We start from the raw sequence: 21640 nt of genomic DNA on the forward strand, positions 1-21640 counted from the left end.
TTGTAGGACCTAAACCATCTCCACAAGTTTCCGCGTATGTCGTTGAAGTATATTTTTTCTAATAGAATTTGGTGATCTACTCTATCGAAAGCTTTGCAGAAGTCCGTATAAATACTATGAACACGTTTATTTACGTAAACTTCTGAAGAGGTATGAGGTATATAGAATTTAATTTGTTGTTGTTGATCTTTTCTTAACAAAGCCAGCTGCGGTAGGATAATGTTGTGTTAACTTGGATAAAGCGCATCATTAACTGATTTCTCGAAAAGTTTTGGGTATTATTTAGGTATTAACTTCGGGGTACAAGTAAGTACATTTAAGAAAACTATTTTTTTTATAAAAACTAATTAAATGCTCCATATAGCGTTGTTGTAACACGGGAATTACATTTAACTCAACCAAATAGGTGAAAAGTTGAAAACTAGAACATATCATGTCCGAGATAGAATTTGCGTTTAGTAGCAAATAAACTCATACTAAACACTAATCAATATGTAAACAGCCCTTAGTCAAGTGTACGCGCTCGTAGTGGCCTTATCAGAAAAAAAAACATTGATTATCTCCGAAAGAGGCAGTTTTCATGATAAATAGACTCATATTCAATATGATAAGTAACAAAAACACAATCAAAAATAAAAATTACTAAATGACTAAAAATAAACTATCAATAAACTTAACTATAAATAAAATTAAACATAAACTAACCTATAAAAACTAGTCAAAACAACCTACCCGGCATCGCTCCCAACGCAAAGGTACCTATTACGCTTGCTGTGTTTCCGCGTTGACCCGCGATGGGCAACCTTTACGCTCCTGCAAGCGATGCCCCAGTTCCCCAAGAAAAGATTTCGCCTCCGCGCATCTCCGAAATTGAGTTCATTAACCGGTGTCTTTGAGTTAGTAACTTTATTTAAGCTGGAAATGCACCCTTGAAATTAACGGAGTTAAAATTAAACACGGTGTAGGTATACATGAAATGCAATATGAGAGTCTTGTCTTTAGAGGTGACTATAATTTGAATTATGCAGTTGTGAAGTAAAATATAGTGTCATAAATGGCGAAAAACACCCACAAAATACTAAATATAACATTGGTATTAGTACTTGGTGTAAATGTGGCTATTATTTGAATTATGCAGTTGTGAAGTAAAATTGTCATAAATGGCGGAAAACACCCATAAAATACTAAATATAACATTGGTATTGCTACTTGGTTTAGATGTGAAGGAAAATCTAGTGTCATAAATGGCGGGAAACACCCAGAAAATATTAAATATAACATTGGTATGGGTATTTGGTTTAGATGTGACTATTATTTGAATTATGCAGTTGTGAAGGAAAATATAGTGTCATAAATAGCGAAAAACACCCAGAAAGTACAAAAATATAGGTAACTTTGGTATTGGTTCTTAATTAAGTATTGAACTTGTGGACATTCATTGTTGTATTGGACTATAGTTGACTGGTTTGTCGATACTAAAAGCTGAATATAGAAAAATACATATTTACATTTCTTATGCTCTGAAAGTGTGTCATTATTGTTCTAAAAAGTGTGTAGGAAATGATACCTTTCAGCCCTAGAGCACTGTTCTTTTTAAGCAGGTTGTTTTCTCTTTTTTACGATAACAAAAAAAAACGTTTTAAATGGATTTGTTGTACAATTTCCATTCTGATACTTCCTATTCCATAAATAACGATATTTTTGCGTAAACTAGTAGGTAATTGAAAGTACCCTCTAGAAATACTACTAAAAGTTTATACTTAGCCGAGTTTTTTTAAATGCACATGTATTCGAAATGAAAAGTAGAGTGTTTAACTCGGGGAAAGGCACCATTTCAGTCTCGGACTATTGGCGCCCTCACTGCACTCGAGCACCAAACTACCTCAACATCTCGCCTCGCCTTTCATCCCTTGTCATCATCTACTATTCCTTTTTACGCTTAAGGCGGGATTCCACGAGTATGCAGCACAAGTATATTCAGTACAAAAATGCTTGTGTAGCACAGCTGCCGTGCGGTCACTAGTGGAATCCCGTTTTAGATGTTCGATTTTAATATAAGCAATGAAAGAACTCATTTAAGCGAAGTATTATCATTAAAGTGTCATTTAAAAATGACAATTTTGGTGTTATTTATTATCATGATTTTTCACGTTTTTAAAGTGGATAATTCCCGTCCTTTCACTCAAGTTTGTTATTGCTTTTTTGTTTTAGATTTAATAACCCCTACAATCGTTTGGACAATGCAGTATCACTCGGATTTTGCTCGACCTAATACATTCCTTTAGCTTCGAACTTTGCTCAACGTAATTTCGGAAAAACGAATGCTCATATTTTTACCAGACTGTGAATGTGAGTTATTTTTTTCGAGCGTAATGTATGTGTAATGTTTTATGTAAGTAAATATTTTTTCACATAACATACAGCCTACACCATTAGACGGATTACCTACTATGCGGTGAGGTGTTATATCATTAAGACCTGCCATGTACATAGCGGATGTGCGTGTGGAGACAACCACGTACACATGCGCGTTGTATTATACAGATCCTAACAGGAGACGGCACACCGCTTGCGTGACGTGTGCGTGGCTCATATACCGGAGTGACGTGCGAAATCGCATCAGTGTGATAACCGCGATATCTTTCCCGACTAGCATATTCCTTTGTTTCAGCCATGTCGTTATATGTAGTGATTGATAAGATATTAAAACAATTACTTTTTCCACACTTTGTAAATAAATATATTGTAAATGAAGAAAAAATATGATAGTAAGGTAGAAGTACTAGTGCTCGACGCTGCACTAGTCACCGAGATGGGCACTTTATTTCATGGGAATATAGGTTAAATTTGAACAACGAAGATTTTTCTGTATTCGAACTTAATCATTGTCACTTTGACATAAAGTGCCCATGTCTAGTACTAGTGCAGCGTCGAGCACTAGTACTTCTACCTTATAGTATAGTAGAGATGGGTGTTTTTTTATGTAGTTCAGATTATAAATTGAAAATTGATTGTGAGTGCGTAGAAACATCAAAAACATCAAATATTTTTGCTTGAATTCCATAAATTCCCGTGATTTTGTAACTTTACAGTTTCCTCGAACTATTTTTGAGAGATAATTTCCTAAATTCAAACTCTTGACAGCGTCAGTGTCAGTGCCAGTGCGACCAAAAGTTAAGCGAACTGCAATTTCACCGGTATGAAAATATGAAAATAAATATAGGTACCTACCTATACGATACATGTTATCGTTTTTCACGCAAGCAAAAACACTCACCAATAAATCTCACGAATATCCCGTAAAGGCAGAAAAACAGCATTATATTCATTCCCATAAAAAGTAACGCTGCTGTCAATTCGTCCATTATAACTTTTATCACGATTATTTTAAAAATACCTTGAATAATAATTTCTTCACGTTTAATTCTTCTTATATTTATGAATAAACTAGTAACTTAATCGCTAATTATTGGCAACATTAATCAGATTAGCCTTTATCTTTCTTTCAAAACATAAAGATATTATCTCTGGGACAATACGAACCTTAATTCTGCTGCATAAAGTCCACATTTTATTAAAGTAAGCAGGTTTTATACGAGATTGCAGTAGATAGCTTAATACGTATTCAATTTTGGAATTTATCCTTTCAAACATAGAATTCTATTTTATATCATTACGACTCATTATCGTACTTATGTAATATTCAAGAAGTCTTAGTTGATTATAATTATTTTATCTCAGATCCAAACCATTGAATTACAATGGTTATTATCGCCTCATAAGGAAGTATTTAGGTATCTATCCACTTCCTTTACTTCTCTTATAAGTGGTACCTGATCTAGGTACGTATATACCCTACTACCGGTGATTGCCTTACTTCTAAATCTTTAAATTCAATCGCCAAATGTCGTCACAGGTCAGTATAGTAGGTTCTACATACATATGTATTTGACGACCGGTTTGGCCTAGTGGGTAGTGACCCTGCCTACGAAGCTGATGGTCCCGGGTTCAAATCCTGGTAAGGGCATTTATTCGTGTGATGAGCATGGATATATTTGTTCCTGAGTCATGGGTGTTTTCTATGTATTTAAGTATTTATACATATTTATATATTATATATATCGTTGTCTAAGTACCCTCAATACAAGCCTTATTGAGCTTACTGTGGGACTTAGTCAATTTGTGTAATAATATCCTATAATATTTATTTATAGTTATTCTTTAGTGCACCCTCTGGGAAGCTCTGGGTTGGTGTAAATGTAATAATTACGGGTAGGTACCTAATTACCTATCACCAGTAACCGTCATAAAATTACCACCGGGAACTAGTACAGTCATCATCAAAAGTAACGGATCAGGCTACGCGTCTAATATCTTAACGAAAATAAATAAGTAGCTACCTGCAATAATATGTTAATCTTCGAAGGCCGCAAAAAATATGTGACACGCTCTTATGGCTCTAAAAATAAAATCGTGTCAGATATTTTTGCGGCCGTCCTTGTGTAACATATTATTGCAGGTGACTGTACTTGTATGTAGAACAGATTGTGACTTCTCACACTGTATCGACGCTCCAATACCAAAATGCGTTGCTACGCGACGACGTAAGCGCCAACCGCCATAAGGTACCATACACGTGGATCGTCACAATTAAACTGACATAACAACTGTGAAGATAGAATATCTCTATCAGGAAAAGAATTCCAGGATGGCTTATACGTTTGGAACGTTGTTTCATATGCTACCAGTGATGTTGACTGTACTTACACAGTTGATGGACGTTATTATCATGGTTTGACATGACACATAATTATATTGGAGTCATTCAAAATACACAATAAGTAATAAAGTGATGCAGGTAAGTCCCACATTAGGTCATGATCACATGACTAAGTATTATAAATTCACTATGATTTCGAGCAAAATAAGAACATGAATATTAATGAATTAAATATAAAAGCCATGTTGAACAACCTAATTGATATATGGTAAAAAAAAAAACAACGACTGTTAGTGAAAGTTGTTTTTAACGCCTTATACAAATTAATAGCACAATGTGCGATCGAAATACTATTGCCTCTGACCGAAAAGTAAAATTTGCATCAGTGCGTTGAAAAAAATAATTGTTGCAATTCTTAGCCTAATGCTAAATGAAACCCACAATAAACAAATAGATATTTACATTTTTAACATAAAAAAATATCATTGGCCAATTTTGGCTTAAGCTTAGGTACCTTCAAACTACGCGCGCCGGTGGCTTTAACGATCTTTGAATTTTAAACTACTTACCTATCTCTATTTGCAAAATACGATGATTTGTATGAAGAAGTCTATCATGATAAAAAAAAAACACTATTCGCTAACTGTTTTATTTTAATGATAAATTCTATTTCGTAAAAAGATAAATCAAGTTCTTTCATTTGATGCCAGTATCTCAAGACCACTAAGCTAATCGCTTTCAGGTCTCCCATAACCCCGTGGTCAATCACCAAACGTGTTCTAAAATTATGTATCTGTTAGATAGTTATTATACTTCGTATCCAAATCCAAGACAACAAATATAATTTACTAGCAGCAGTACACGTTATCGTGCAGTCCAAGTCACACATTTTAGAGACTATAGTATTTAAAAAACAAGTTCGCGCTGTCCCTCTCACTCGCTACGCTGCGTTCCTGCTTCGACATCGCTCCTCCAGTACTCATTACATGTTTTTGTGTTAGTCCGAGTCACACGTATTTTCGCCAAAATAGTGTTCCTCTAAAGATGTGTACCTAATTGTGTTTCGATTAATGTTTATTGTGCGCTGAATAAGAAGTATACAATCAAAACATTATTTGAACTGCCGACCGCCGTACCCTCGAACGAAAAATTGATGTTTATTCAGCTCGGCAAGTCTAGTCTCGTTTGCCATACTTACATGGCAGTTAAACTTTCAATTTGAAATTGTAGGTATATTCGTTTAGCGCAATAAACTTATTACCTAAGAAATCAAGTAAGTAATTTTTACGTTCATACGAAATCACTTACTACAACTACCTTCTTTTTTGAATAAATAAATTACGGAAAAAATAAGTATGGGGCTACAAATAGATTACAATTTGAACTTTAAATAATTGTAATACGTACTATTATAGTATTATTTACTAATATAATATTATTTAGATTTCATTTTATGATTGCATAAAATGCAATGTTCACTCACAATTTTTTTTTTTTACGAGATGCGTACAGATTTAAATATACAAACCATATCTGAATAAAGTTAATATATACCTACTAGGTAATCGTTTCACGAAAGCGGCTTTTACCATGTCCGATCTACCCTACCATACAATAAAACAGATAACAATGGTAATCCTTGCCGATTGGTAATAAGTGCCTATGAATGATAACAAAACGCGTCTTTATGCAAATGTACATACACAGTACCAACAAGTTTAATGAGCGTCTTATGAGGATACCTATAGGTATAAATATACAGGAGTAATGTCAATCAATACACAATCTATAAGACATTGGAAGACTATTTAGTCTGACTGACAGTTTAAAGTGTTTAATGCCATTAATCGACGTATACAAACGAGACGTGCTATGCGTGCTCCGATACCGTGCGCCCCATGCCCCATATGAGGGCCATAGTGAATCTATCGTATGGATCATGACGGATTAGGTAGTAGGCTTTAATCGGACATCGCGGTATCGTCGAGTCTTGGGTCCAATCGATGTGGTCGCCTCCTAAATTTGATCATCAGTTAGTTACCCGCTTTGTTATTATTAGACAGCTTTGATTAACATAATATAATATAATTTTAACACGTTGAAAGCCATGGGGGGCACCGGCGACCTCACGAAGTCAACTGCAACGCGCCATGGGGGGCACCGGTGACCTCGTGTTAAACCTGTTTTTAAGACGCTATCCTGCGCCGCGTGTAGCAGTTATAAGCAATGCGTTGTATGCAAGGGACCGGCATGGCGCTCGTTAGTAAAACGGTGGCTTGGGACGTAGGTGCAGTTAGTGACATAGTAGATTTGTTGAAAAAATGAAAAAAACAAGGCATTTTTTTCAAATCACAGCTTTAATTCTATAATTTATATAATTAAGTATTTGCAATAATTATATAATTAATAGAAATTAATTTCAATTATCTGGAGATACACGACAATTATCAAAAAATAAGAAAAAATAAACTTCCCAATGCAGACACACACCTGATACATGCATTCCACAAAAAAAACATAAAAACCCAAAATTAACAATAATAAACAAAAACAGCGTATCTTCTTGAACCAGTAGCAGGAATTGCCAAACCAAGCTATTGTCACACAATGCCAAAGCAGTTAAATTTTATATTATAAGCATATTTTAGCGGGTGCGAATGTGACAGTATAATGACCGGCACAGTGACCGGCGTGGCCGGCGGGGGGACCGGCGTGGCGTCATGGTAACGGTTTTTGAAATATGAACTTCACAGCGCCACGGGGGTCATCGGTGACCGCGAGTTTTTTTTTTTTATAACTTTTTAACTAAACCTCCAATAACAAAATAAAATATATATCTATATACATATCAAAGTAATAATTGAATTTACATCAAGTTTTTTTTTAAGAAAAATGAATATTTTGGTCTGGCGTTTAACGTGTTAAAATGAAATATATTATGGAAAGATATACTTGATTTGTGTAATATTGTGGACTCCGTCTAATAATAATTCTCCTTTCCGTGAGTACTTAGAAGCTTAGGTTTACTGTGCAACAAGATATTCATCAAACAGAAAATCGGTATTAACTGTGTTGATTAAAGTTTTAATGTAATTTTATAATGCACAGTAATTAATAGTTCAAAATTAAAACACATATTAAATAAATATTTTCTTATAAATGAGATGTCGACATGGTACTATATTTGCCCCACTTTAATAGTGAAGAGGCTATCATTACTCCACAATCATTGTGTCGAGGGCTCCGCTTTCACAGCGTCGAGGTTATATTTGCCCCACTTTAATAGTGAAGAGGCTATCATTACTCCACAACCATTGTGTCGAGGGCTCCGCTTTCACAGCGTCGAAGCTATATTTGCCCCACTTTAATAGTGATGAGGCTATCATTACTCCACAATCATTGTGTCGAGGGCTCCGCTTTAACAGCGTTGAAGCTATATTTGCCCCACTTTAATAGTGATGAGGCTATCATTACTCCACAATCATTGTGTCGAGGGCTCCGCTTTAACAGCGTCGAAGCTATATTTGCCCCACTTTAATAGTGATGAGGCTATCATTACTCCACAACCATTGTGTCGAGGGCTCCGCTTTAACAGCGTCGAAGCTATATTTGCCCCACTTTAATAGTGAAGAGGCTATCATTTCTCCACAATCATTGTGTCGAGGGCTCCGCTTTAACAGCGTCGAAGCTATATTTGCCCCACTTTAATAGTGAAGAGGCTATCATTTCTCCACAATCATTGTGTCGAGGGCTCCGCTTTAACAGCGTCGAAGCTATATTTGCCCCACTTTAATAGTGATGAGGCTATCATTACTCCACAATCACTGTGTCGAGGGCTCCGCTTTAACAGCGTTGAAGCTATATTTGCCCCACTTTAATAGTGATGAGGCTATCATTACTCCACAACCATTGTGTCGAGTGCTCCGCTTTCACAGCGTCGAAGCTATATTTGCCCCACTTTAATAGTGAAGAGGCTATCATTACTCCACAGTAATTGTGTCGAGGGCTCCGCTTTCACAGCGTTGAAGCCATATTTGCCCCACTTTAATAGTGAAGAGGCTATCATTACTCCACAATATTGTGTCGAGGGCTCCGCTTTCACAGCGTCGAGGCTATATGTACCCCACTTTAATAGTGAGGAGGCTATCATTACTCCACAATCATTGTGTCGAGGGCTCTGCTGTCGTAGTGTTGAGGCTAAGTTTGCCCCACGTCATAGTGAGGATGCTATCATTACTCCACAATAATTGTGTCAAGGGGTCCGCTGTCGCAGCTGTCGCAGTGACGAAGATATATGCCGCACTTTAAGTTATATGTACTATACAATTCCACAATAATCGTATCGAGGCCTCCATTTCCGCAGCGTCGAGGCTATATGTGTAGCATACTCTATAAACGCACCTGTCATAACATTCTTTGTAAATGCAACGTGCTGTAAAACCTTACCAAGTGTCACTATGACAGCCCCCTCTTGCTTTATATCCCTGACACGGTACACAGCTCGCTATAATATTAATATTAATAATATTGTCATATCTATAAGAAGACGTTATTAATAAATACCCGAAGACTTTCAAGTATCGTTTTATTGAAGATCATACATGGCGCAGCCGAAAAGGAGTCAAATTCAGGAAGATTAAACTGGATTGGATAAGATAACCTACAAATCGCTACTGAGTGCATATGTTCATTGAACAAAGACAAGTGAAGATTAAGAAGATTTTAACGAAATGTCTGCCGTCGAATATAAAATGCCCGTGGGGCTCAATTTAGAAGATATCGAAAACTGCTGGCCGCAGTGGCAACGTTTCAAGCTATCTTTTCGCAACTTCGTGCTAGCGGCGGGGTTAGAAAGAATATCGGAAACAAGAAAAGCAGCAATACTTATTAACTGCGTTGGCCACGAAGCGCAAGAATTATATTTTAATGTTCTTAAAGTGGAAGGCAAGGACAAGCTAGAGGAGGTGATCGAAGTTTTCGACGACTACTTCAAGCCGAAACAAAATGAAATTATAAACAGATACAATCTTAACAAGCGGAACCAAGAAGAGGGAGAAACATTTGATGCTTTTTACACAGCAATAAGAAAACTAGCGGAGAATTGCAACTTCGGGGACCAGAAAGAGAAGATTCTTCGGGACAAGATTGTTATTGGTGTTCGGGAGCAACGTATCCAACAGAAGCTACTTGAAATCAAGGATCTCACTTTGGAGAAGGCCATCGACATCTGCAGGTCTGCAGAGCTGTCCAGAGAATTTGTGAAGACGCTCAACAACCCGGAGGTGCATGCAGTTCAGACCGGCCGGGCAGCACAGCAGTCCAATAAAGCTAAGTATTTCAGTAATCATAAAAAGACTATGTCTCAAAATGTTAATATGGAGGGTCGTTATAATAGATGGTTTTATAACTGCAAAAAGTGTAACACCGAGCATGGTCCTAAACAGTGTCCTGCTTATGGTAAGACTTGCTCGAGCTGTAACAGGCTGAATCATTTTAGTGTGGGTTGTACTTTTTATAAGAGACGGGTTGATAACATTAATAACAATGACATTGAAGAAGCCTGTAACAATGTTCATGACTTATGACTGTCTAATAATATTACTTATGAGGTTTATTCCATAGATTTGGGTAAAAATGATTGGACTGAGACGCTCAGAGTAGAAAATAAAAATGTTTGTTTTAAATGTGACACCGGAGCTCAAATTAATGTGATCAGTGTCAGGGATTTTAGGAAAATTGTCAATGATGATTACAATTTCAAAATATCTGAGACGAGAGTAATAATTAAAGTCTTCGGGGGTGGGAAATTGTTCCCAATAGGTAAAGTCACACTAAAAGTTTTTTCTAAAGCAGTTAAAAGTGATGAAGTCATGACTGAGTTTTTAATTGTCAAAGAAAGTGTCAGACCAATCTTAGGATTAGCCTCATTAGTAAAATTGAAGTTATTAAATAATACTAATATTGATTCAATTGAGACTGATCATATTGCCACTAATATTTTAAAAACTGATCTGGTAACTAATAATAATAGTAAAAACTGGGTAATTAATAAAAACATCGAACTATTTCAGGGTGTTGGAGAGTTCAAAACACCACTGCAACTGCGCATTCGACCTGACGCTGAGCCTGTGGTGAGACCTCCACGGAGGGTGCCCAACTCCCTGAAGCCGCGCCTCGCGGACAAACTGGCAGCTCTGGTGAAGCACAAAGTCATAGCTAAGGTAGACCACCCTAAAAGTTTTGTTAGCAATTTAGTCATAATTGAAAAAAAGAATGGTTCACTTAGAATTTGTTTAGACCCGAAGGATTTGAATCAAGTGCTAATAAGAGAGCACCATTTAATACCAACCTTAGATGAGATTGTGCCAAAATTAAGTAATAAGAAGATATTTTCTGTGCTCGACCTATCAGATGGGTTTTATAATATTAAATTAACAGACAGCTCAAGTGACTTATGTACTTTTAATAGCCCGTTTGGCTGTTACAAATTTGTAAGGTGTCCGTTCGGGATCTCAGTAGCTCCTGAGGTATTCCAAAAATATAGCGAAACTGCCTTTGGTGACATCCCCGGAGTTATTGTTTATTGTGATGACCTTTTAATATGTGCTGACACTCAACAGGAACATGATGCAATTTTAGACAAGGTGTTTAGTAGAGCCAGAGAACACAATGTTCGCTTTAATAAAGATAAATTTCAATATAAATTAAAGCAAGTAAAGTATTTTGGCCATATTTTTTCAGAACAAGGCATGAAAATTGATCCAGATAGAGTCAGTGCTATTGTTAATATGAAAAGTCCTAATAATAAGAAGGAACTTCAAATTTTTCTCGGAATGGTCAATTATTTAAGAAAATTTATCCCACACTTGGCTAATATTGCAGCACCATTACAACTGTTATTGAAAAAAGATGTTGAATGGCTTTGGACAGAAATTCATGAAGATGTATATACTAATATTAAAAATAAAATCAGTACAGCTCCGGTCCTTCAAAATTTTGATGATAATTTGCCCATAACTATACAGTGTGACGCATCCAAAGATGGACTTGGATGTTGTCTACTTCAAAATGGCAAACCGGTTTGCTTTGCTTCACGAAGTTTAACATCAGCTGAGCGTAACTTTTCACAGATTGAAAAAGAACTCTTAAGTGTAACCTGGTCTACACGTAAATTTCATTATTACATATATGGACGTAAAGTGACAATACTTAATGATCACAAACCCCTAGAAAGTTTACTTAAGAAACATCTTCATGAAGTACCGTCGCCAAGGTTACAAAGATTGAAACTAAAACTATTAAGATATGACATAGAATTCAAATATTTACAAGGTAAATTTATGTACATTGCGGACTTACTATCACGCTCTTATCAATTGTCACAGGACACCGATGAGTCTTACATGTATGAAGTGATACATTGCATGGGCTTAGCACACAATTTAGAATGCTCTAAGGAACAAAAAACAGTATTAATAAATGAAAGTACCAATGATAACGAATTACAGATATTAAGAAATTTCATAACAAATGGCTGGCCTACTCATAATAAGGATATTCCTGATGGTCTACATAGTTACCATAAATTAAGAGGTGAACTGACTATAGATAACTATTTGATATTTTTTAATAATCGATTAATTGTTCCTAAAAGTTTGAGACAGTCATTCATTAAAACCTTACATGAAGGACACATCGGTGTGACAAAAATGAAGCAACTGGCGAGAAATTTATATTATTGGCCACATATTGACTCTCATATTGAAGAATATGTTAAGCGTTGCTTTCCTTGTCAAACTTTTCAAAATAATAATGTTAAAGAGCCACTACTGTCGCACAACATACCTTGCTTACCATTTTATAAAATAGCTATTGATATTATGGATTTTAAAACAAAGAATTATTTAATAATTTATGACTACTATTCTAAATGGTTGGACATCAAAAAGATAACAAATAAAAGTTCCAAGTCCATAATTGATGCACTGATAGAAATTTTTTCTAATTTTGGAATTCCGGCTGAAGTAGTATCTGACCATGTTCCATTTGACTCGAAGGAGTGTAAGGACTTTGCACAGGAGTGGGGATTTAAGTTCACATACACAAGTCCTAGGTATCCCCAATCGAATGGTATGGCGGAAAAAGGAGTTCAGATTGCTAAAAAAATGTTATACAAATGCTTAGAAGATAAAAGTGATTACAGATTAGCTTTACTAAAGTATAGGGCTTCACCCACATCTGGCACCAATGTCACTCCTAGTGAACTGGTAATGAATAGAAATTTAAAAACAAAGTTAATAGTTACTTCACAGTATTTACAACCAAAGACGATCAAAAATGCAGAAAATATATTTAATAGAACTAGGAATAGTAATGTAATAAATTATAATAAGAGATCTAGAAATAAGCAACCATTTGTTGAGGGTCAAGATGTGTGGTGGAAGAAGGATATTAATAAAAATGTATGGTTACAGGGTAACATAATCAAGTGTAATGGCATGAGGTCGTATGATCTCATAGATAAAAATAATGTTAAATATACGAGGACATCGTATCATATAAGGCCGGCATGATGACTTGGATGTTTCACCAGACCAGCCAAACAGTCACGGGGTTGGTCGAATGCGTAGTTTTAGGTTGCGTGTAATTAGTATAGTTTGTATATTATTTTAAGTCTCACTACCTTAATAGATAGCGAATGTCTTTGTTTTAAGGGGGAAGAAAAACCAATGTATGAGTAAACAACTTGTATTGCTAATTGTATAATATTAAAAAACGAAGTAATTGATAATTGTAAACTTATTTTCATTGAAAAGGGAAAGATGTAGCATACTCTATAAACGCACCTGTCATAACATTCTTTGTAAATGCAACGTGCTGTAAAACCTTACCAAGTGTCACTATGACAGCCCCCTCTTGCTTTATATCCCTGACACGGTACACAGCTCGCTATAATATTAATATTAATAATATTGTCATATCTATAAGAAGACGTTATTAATAAATACCCGAAGACTTTCAAGTATCGTTTTATTGAAGATCATACAATATGTGCTTCATTTTAAGTGTCGAGGTTATAATGCTTCGTTCATTTGGTTCTTCGGTTGCTTTGCTCCTTTTGGTCGCTTCGCTCTTCGGTCGCTTCGCACTTCGGTCGCTACGCTCTTCGGTCACTTCGCTCTTCGGTCTACAGTCGGTCATTATACATATCTCAAAATGATATCGTCAAAGATATATAACGTTGCTCTACTATAACAGTGTTGATGCCAATGTAATGATTGAAGACTTTAATAGTATTGGAAGTAGCTTTACGCATGTAAATATAAGGGACTAAAGAGCAAAAATATTTAAGGTTGAGCTAAAGTTTACAGGACTTGTAAAAATAATGAAATATAAAGGAGGTTCTTGTTACGCTGAGGTAATTTAATAGGTGTTAATGCGGCCTAAAATACCTTAAACAAAATGTACGCAATGTCATTGCCCTTACAGACAAAGAAATGCTGTATGTAAACAACATATAGGAAAAAATATATCTGTAAACACTTTAACCCAAATTTAGGATTCGTACTCATATCACGCTGTTATATACTCCTAATAACTTCAAACGTCAGCTTTGATATGCTGTCAAGAATATACCATATCAACGAGCCTAATGTAATAAATCCGGTACAATTTACTTACGGATTCTCAGCTCCAAACTTCAGGGGAACATCGCCGCATCAAACAAGAGGTGAACCGCCGTTGATGCACTATCCCGCGACGCGAAATAAGTGCTGTAAATTGTGCAACCATGCAACTAGAGTTATGCTGCCACGTGTTGCAGACGCTTGCGCTAAGTAGCTAGATTAATAATCGCAATAAAGGGTTGAAATCGTTTAACAATAACATTATTATTGTCTGAAATGTAAATGCTCGGGTTGTCATATTGTCTTGCTGTAAAAGAAAGCTTAAATAGTTTTCATTTTTCGTCGCAATGCACACTGTACAGTTTTATTGTAGGTAACGTTAAAAAATGTTACTCCTTAAAATGAAGTACAAGTTACAAGTCATGCCAGATATTTTGTTCACAAATATATCATAACTCAACACATAATCTACCTAAGTTCCTTGCCACTTGTTAGCGTAGTAGCCATCATCGTTCAGATACGCATAAGCAGATGAGATTAGCTATTTAGTTATAAATAATATCATATTACTATTTCTTGATCTGTGGTAATAACTAAAATTAGTCCATCTATATTTTCAAAGTGATAAGTTTCAAATACTTAATACCTACAGGATACTCTACTAGTAATTGTCCAGACCTAGTTTTAAAGTACTTACATATAGCCTTGATATTTATGGTAGCTTTACAATGAAGAAAATTCTCCTTTATCTACCTCACTCAAAGGCTATTTACCGAGGAAAGTATTGATTGCTGTATTCAAAATTAACTTTAAAGTGTCGTAACATAAAATTAGATTATATTTTAGGGTCAGTAACGCGCATGTAATATACCTCTGCAGTAGCGGGCATTCATAGGCTACGGTGATTGTTTACCATCAGGCAGGCCGTATGCTTGTTTGTCTCCGTTGTAATTACATCCAGAGAATGGTTGGTAAATTCTAAATTATACAAAATGGTTTGTTTATATGGTTACAGACAGAAAATGCCCATCTAAAACTTATTTAGAGCCAACTAAAGCTTGAAAACACATTTACACTTAATGGCGTCCTGGCTTGTAAATGACATAAAAATAGTTGTACCTTGTGAATATTAAGATATATACAACTTTATCAATATACTACAGTGAAATCAAAGAAAGTTTTATACTTTTTTAATATTAACGAAATGAAATACCAAGAGCAATTTCACTCCTTAATTTTATTATGCTATACATACATTTTACATTTATACTATGTGGATACATAAATAATTATTTAAATTGGATATAAATTAATAACTTCTAGGTGGTACGTTGTTCTCTTTAGTCAAAATCAATAATATCAGTATGTTCGTAACATACTGATTTGATATCGATATTTTATTTTATTTTCGCATTCAGGATTTGAATTTAAATACAAAGCTCTGAACATCTGCTAGTAAATTATATTTGTTGTCTTGGATTTGGATACGAAGTATAATTAATAATCAAACGAACTTACCTGTGAAGTTTGATTACAATTATGCGAGTATCCAAATCCAAGACAACAAAGACCCGCCCCCCATCCCCAAAAATGAAAATAAAATAGTCTCTGTTAATAACACAAAAATAACTCTAAAATAATGAGTACTGGAGGAGCGATGTCGAAGCAGGTACGCAGCGTAGCGAGTGAGAGGGACAGCGCGAACTTGTTTTTTAAATACTATAGTCTCTAAAATGTGTGACTTGGACTGCACGATAACGTGTACTGCTGCTAGTAAATTATATTTGTTGTCTTGGATTTGGATACTCGCATAATTGTAATCAAACTTCACAGGTAAGTTCGTTTGATTATTAAATATTATTATTACAAAATGAAAACGGTCATTTTAACGCGTCTTATCGTCGAAAGTATAGCTTATTGTTTAAAGTCGATAGTAACATTCCTCAATCCTACCAATTTCATATAGATACAAGTGTTTTAAATTGTTGACTTAGCCTATGAAGGTCTCCGAGGCCTATTATTGTATAAACCTTGGAGACTTTCATGAGCCTATTTAGGTAATACTACAACATTCTAGGTAAAAAAAAACATGACCCTTAAATTCTATCCAAACCGAACATGAAAGCATACGGGAGTACAATGTGCCAAGTAAATAGTAACTATGGATACATGTTTTGTTATATTACTTTACTGTCAGAAATAGTGCCGATTGAGCTCATTTTTATCCAAAAGATGGAGACAGGAGAGATACCGTTTTTACCTGTTCAAACTCAAATTTTGGAATTTGGGCATCTAAACGCAACAAAGGTAAACACATTTTAAACCAATCCACGAAAGAATCTGATTAATTCAAGTTTAGTTATAATATTATATATAAACTATATATTAATATATAAACTTACTTCTCTTAATGCAGCACCCGAGACAGAACCAGAACCAAAACAAATACAAACACATAAAAATAAACACCCCGATCATTAAAGACGCTACTATGTCCATCATTGCTACTAACTCAAACTTGACTAAAACTAAAATAAATAACACTTTAATCTTGCCTTATCTGTCGCTATCAATGTCTGTGGCATTTTAGAATCAATTCGAAATTTAAAATGCAAGAATTTATGAGGTTATGAGAGCGCGGGCGGAGAGTGAACGACAAATGAATGAATGAGTAGTTAGACTGTGTGCTTGGTGTTGTCCATTGTGATTCAGTGTCGGATATTATATTAGTTACCAGTGTTTCTAAAAGGGATGATGTGACATAATATAGCCAGCATAGCAATGGTGGAAGGAAACCACATTAAAAATAAATTAAATACATTTAAGGCAAATCAACTTGATATGTGGTTTTAACAGGATAATTTAATAGGATAACGTTGTGTGGTATATACTAAACGAAATGCATATCTACCTGCTTAAAAAAAACTAGTAATTTAATTTTAGGTCTTAAACATATTCTTGGACTTGAAATTGATATCTTTTATCTGACATTTTTACCGGACAAGATAACATTGTTTTGTTTCAAAAAATTGTTTTAATTAAAATGTGATGATGATGGTAATAAAGATGACGTTGATTGTACGTGATTGTTCTATTCGTTTTCTATATATGTTATATTTACTTACTTCTCCGGTATATAACGCAAATACACAATAATCCCATGAAAACTGTCATACACGCCGCAGTGGTGACAGTAGCTATGGTCAAAGTCTCTTTAGTATGCCATCCCATTGTCACATATCTTCCTTCACTGAATGTATAAGCACTACTCTACGTTTATGACATAAACTAACGATTTTAAAACCAAAGTAAATGTTTTTAGTTTCAGAGGGGAATGGAAAGCTTAAAAAGAGTTAAAAAATGCTAAAAAAAAAAAATAATGAAGAGAGTAAGATTTGTTTTTGTTTAAATAACAGTAAAAAAGGCGGTATTAGAATTGTTGTAGCTTTGTGTTGAAACTCTTTCCCTCCCACAGGTGAGTAGAGGACTGATAACCCATATGCAATACGCAGTATTGCGATAACGGATGATAGTCGTTGGACACTACGCTACGAGTGGTTTTCGCCGAATACTAGCTTCTATGATTTTCTAGCTGAGGGGGCGAAACTCTACCTACAATACGCTACAGCGAGTGCCATAATCTTTTTCCATACTAATATTATAAATGCACAAATGCGTCTGTTTAGGTGACTGACAGCTTCACGCTTAAACCGCTGAACCGATTTAGTTGAAATTGGGTATAGGGATGTCATGAGGAACCACATAGGATAGTTTTTAACCCCGAAATCATCCCGTAAGGGTGTAAAAAGGGGGTGAAAGTTTGTAAAGGGGATCAATAATTTTTTTTTTAAACATTACAATACCTGAAACATAACTTTTCATAAGAAATAAATAATGTTTTAAATGCATTTTTGACCAATTAGCCATCCCTTTAGAGGATGATAAGGGGGTGGGAGTTTGAATTGGGAATCAATAAATGATCGGATAAAATATAAACTACCCAAATTACTAATTCCACGTAGATGAAGTCGCGGGCAAAAGCTAGTTCTTATACAAGCAAAAGCTAGCTATAATACAAGCAAAATTGAATTTTATCCTCTAGATTCTAGAACGCATAGCAATTAGAAGCAAATTTGAATTGTTTCTGCAGGATTGCTGGTGGGTAGGGACTCTTAAGCGATTTTTTTTAATGATAAATGTTCAATACCATTTGTTTTAATTAGATTTGTAATGTTTTATTAATAGTAGGTGTTTTCGTCGTTCTGCGGCAGCAGCATGGTTACATTTTTATCACCCGTCACCATGCCTGTCACTTTCGCACTCAAATACTTGTGAGATTAGAACGTGACAGACATGGTGATAGGCGATAAAAATGCCAGCGTGCTTAAAAATGTTGTTTTGTCAACAATGTCTTGAAAGACTCGCAAATCTCAAAATTGAATTGCAGCTGCAGCAACCGAAACTAAAAAAAAAATTAAATCATTTTGAAAAGGGCCCTCCACACTCGTGCGCGAATCGAGGCGCGAAGCCGCGAACGCGAGTGTGGAAGGCCCTCGCGTTGATTTCGCAGATTTTTCACGCCTTCGCGCCTTATTCCCCGTTTTTTGTCGGTATTTTTTGGCCCGCGTCAAAGGAGACGCGAAGCGCGAACTTGCAAGACTCCACACTCGCAATCGCTTCGCGCCGCGATTTGCTCACAAGTCGGTTAATCTGTTAAACTGTCATAACCTTCTATGGCGGATACTTGGTTATATTCGGTGCGAATAGGTGCGAACTTGATCAACCAAAAATCAATTTGACAGTTCCCAGTTTCAATCAGTGCCTTGCCGCAAACTAAATCCGATCAGCTGACACTTCGGCGCCATCTTGCCGCGAATCAAACTGCGAAATCGCCGTGAAGTTGTGCGAGTGTGGAGTCTACGTCATCGTCGCGGTATGTTCGCTCCGCGAAGTCGCGCCGCGATTCACGCGCATAGTCTGTAGGAGGCTAAAGAATGGCTTGTGATTTTATATCCTTTAGTAGCAGACTTCCACTTGAGATAATGTAATGTGAGTGCCTATTACTTACTGAAACTCTTCGATGCCGCTCTACGCACTAGTACTTTCGGTGATTCGTTTTACATATGTCAGTTCTGATTGTTATTTAATGGGAATAATAATTTAATATCTAATAATATACAGCAAGGTAATTTCCTGTTTTGGATTTTTATATTAGGTAGTTCTAGTAGGTAGTGCTTCCTTAATTTTACTTTAAAAAAGTACTTAGGTATATCTACCTAATAAACCAAAAAACATGATTTTACGTAACATCTATCTTTCATAGAATCAACCTTTTGAGACAGTTTTGAATGATTCACGGTTGGTTTCACTACACTTAAATCGACCGGGATATAAACTGTGATTACCTTTTATATTGTTTTAATAGAGCTCCCGATAATTCGACGTAGTTACATGCATCTTGTTCACGGGTAACTAAACCTTTTGAGAGTTGTAATTATTTACCAACTTGACACGGAAGGTTGAATAGACATGCAATTTTTAACTTCCTGCCTTTTTCTAGTTATATACTATAAATAATTGTAGTCGTCAGACTATAGATACTTTTAAATCGTCATTAGATTTATAAGACTATAATTATAACCTAGTGTCATACTTGATGCGTGTGTAATATATATTTTAAGTGAATGTTTATGTAATAAACTTACCAATATAGAAATAGAGGGATACCGCCATTATCACAAGAACGAAAAGCAAAAATATCATTACAGCGGGCACAGTAGTCACTAATATTAAAACTAACACTTCACTCATTCCTTTTGTGGATCATTTAATACCGTTTCTATAATAACAATAACAACTCTTAAAAGCGATTATCAAGCGCGAACTAGATTATTAATTATCGTCGTGTATCTTTGTTTTCCAAATTAGGTATTTGATGATAAGATTATTAGACTGTTCGTTCGTCTATTTGCCTCTCCATCACTCTCGCAGATACGAGCGATAGAGAGTCAGATAACTAAATGAGTCGTTTCCAAGCAAAAAGTCCCACTTTGTCGCTTGCCATAAAGACGCTTTGACAGGTTATTCGTATAAAGATACAAGCAAATCTCGTCCTTATGGTAAGCAACAAAGGAACTTTGACTAAACTTCGACACAAATTATAATTTTCGATGTTCGCTCTTCCAAGTGTCGAAGTTCGAAATTATCGGACACATTGGCCAAAAACCACAAACAATCCTGAACAACTGTTTGAGCAGCTATCTCACTTATTGGGCAGATATTGGTTTTTCAACGGACATTTACGATCCAATATTTCTATTCTCATATGTACTTATATATAATAATTGTTGTAGATATAAAATATAAATAAGTAATTTGTGTTTGACATGTTGGTACGAGTAGCTTGAAGACTCAAGCGGATTACATTTTAAACTCAAGGTACTTCTCAATAGAGCGGAAAACCCATTAAAGGATATGACATATGCACATCCTTAAATGTGTTAATATATAGCCCACATATTTTCAAGATGTCCCGAGAGTAAATATAGTTACGACAGGAAACATTATCCAATTGACTTTTGAACTGCGTGGGTATTGCATCATAGATTCGAAGAGACAAGCAGGCCCATTCGAACGGATTCGATCATTTAGTTATCAATTATCATCATCATCATTGCGCTCGTACTATTCCGTACATGTATTGGCGCAAGCGAGACGCACGATAACTAAATTAGATCAGTCGGATATCATTCTGATGTCAATACTATGTTGAATTGGTGAGTACGAATATGTATATTGTAAGCATCAAAGCACCATTTAATAATAATGTGCCATGGGAGTTACGCTGAATGGTAAAACTTAATATAGGTAATTAATGATGTAGTAAAATTGTATTTTATACGAAAATGTTTTATTACAAAAATACAGCACCACATACACAAATGTATATAATGCAAAATTCTAACTCACCATTGCAAAAAATGCAACAACGCAGCAACACACATATAAACAATATCCCAGCAACGATTCCAGGGAAAAATAAAAACGGCCCTGACTCCATTTAACAAAAATCCAAATCTCACTAAGAACAAAATTTGCAACGTTTACAACAGAAGCACAACACTATTCTAAATCAAAAACCACAGAACTGTTGTTACATTTTCGAATTCAAAAATGGAACGTTCTTCTCTACCCGTTCCAAAACATAATATCAAAATGGAATCACATTCCGCTGGTCGATATCTGATCCACTTTGTTAGATAAGTTTATCTTATCGGTATCGAGCTTATTATAT

The 21640-nt window shown here is 35.4% G+C and overlaps 1 protein-coding gene across 8 annotated transcripts in view; it reads right to left on the reverse strand.

The window, feature by feature from the left end:
• LOC133516437 (uncharacterized) overlaps positions 1–21640 on the reverse strand; it is a 69165-nt gene that overhangs the window by 15540 nt on the left and 31985 nt on the right. Inside the window, exon 1 of one of the 8 annotated variants that reach the window (XM_061849383.1) lies at positions 21316–21453. The exons of 4 other annotated variants lie outside the window; for them this stretch is intronic. In XM_061849383.1, coding sequence (XP_061705367.1) covers positions 21316–21406 — 91 coding nt within the window. In that variant the 5' untranslated portion in view covers positions 21407–21453. Of the gene's footprint in view, positions 1–16748; positions 16896–17471; positions 17624–20051; positions 20208–21315; positions 21454–21640 lie in introns of those variants that run through there. 3 more of the 8 variants (XM_061849378.1, XM_061849379.1, XM_061849380.1) reach the window with 3 other exon arrangements.

The sequence above is a fragment of the Cydia pomonella genome, chromosome 3, assembly GCF_033807575.1.
Source record: "Cydia pomonella isolate Wapato2018A chromosome 3, ilCydPomo1, whole genome shotgun sequence".
In the NCBI taxonomy this organism is placed as follows: Eukaryota; Metazoa; Arthropoda; class Insecta; order Lepidoptera; family Tortricidae; genus Cydia; species Cydia pomonella.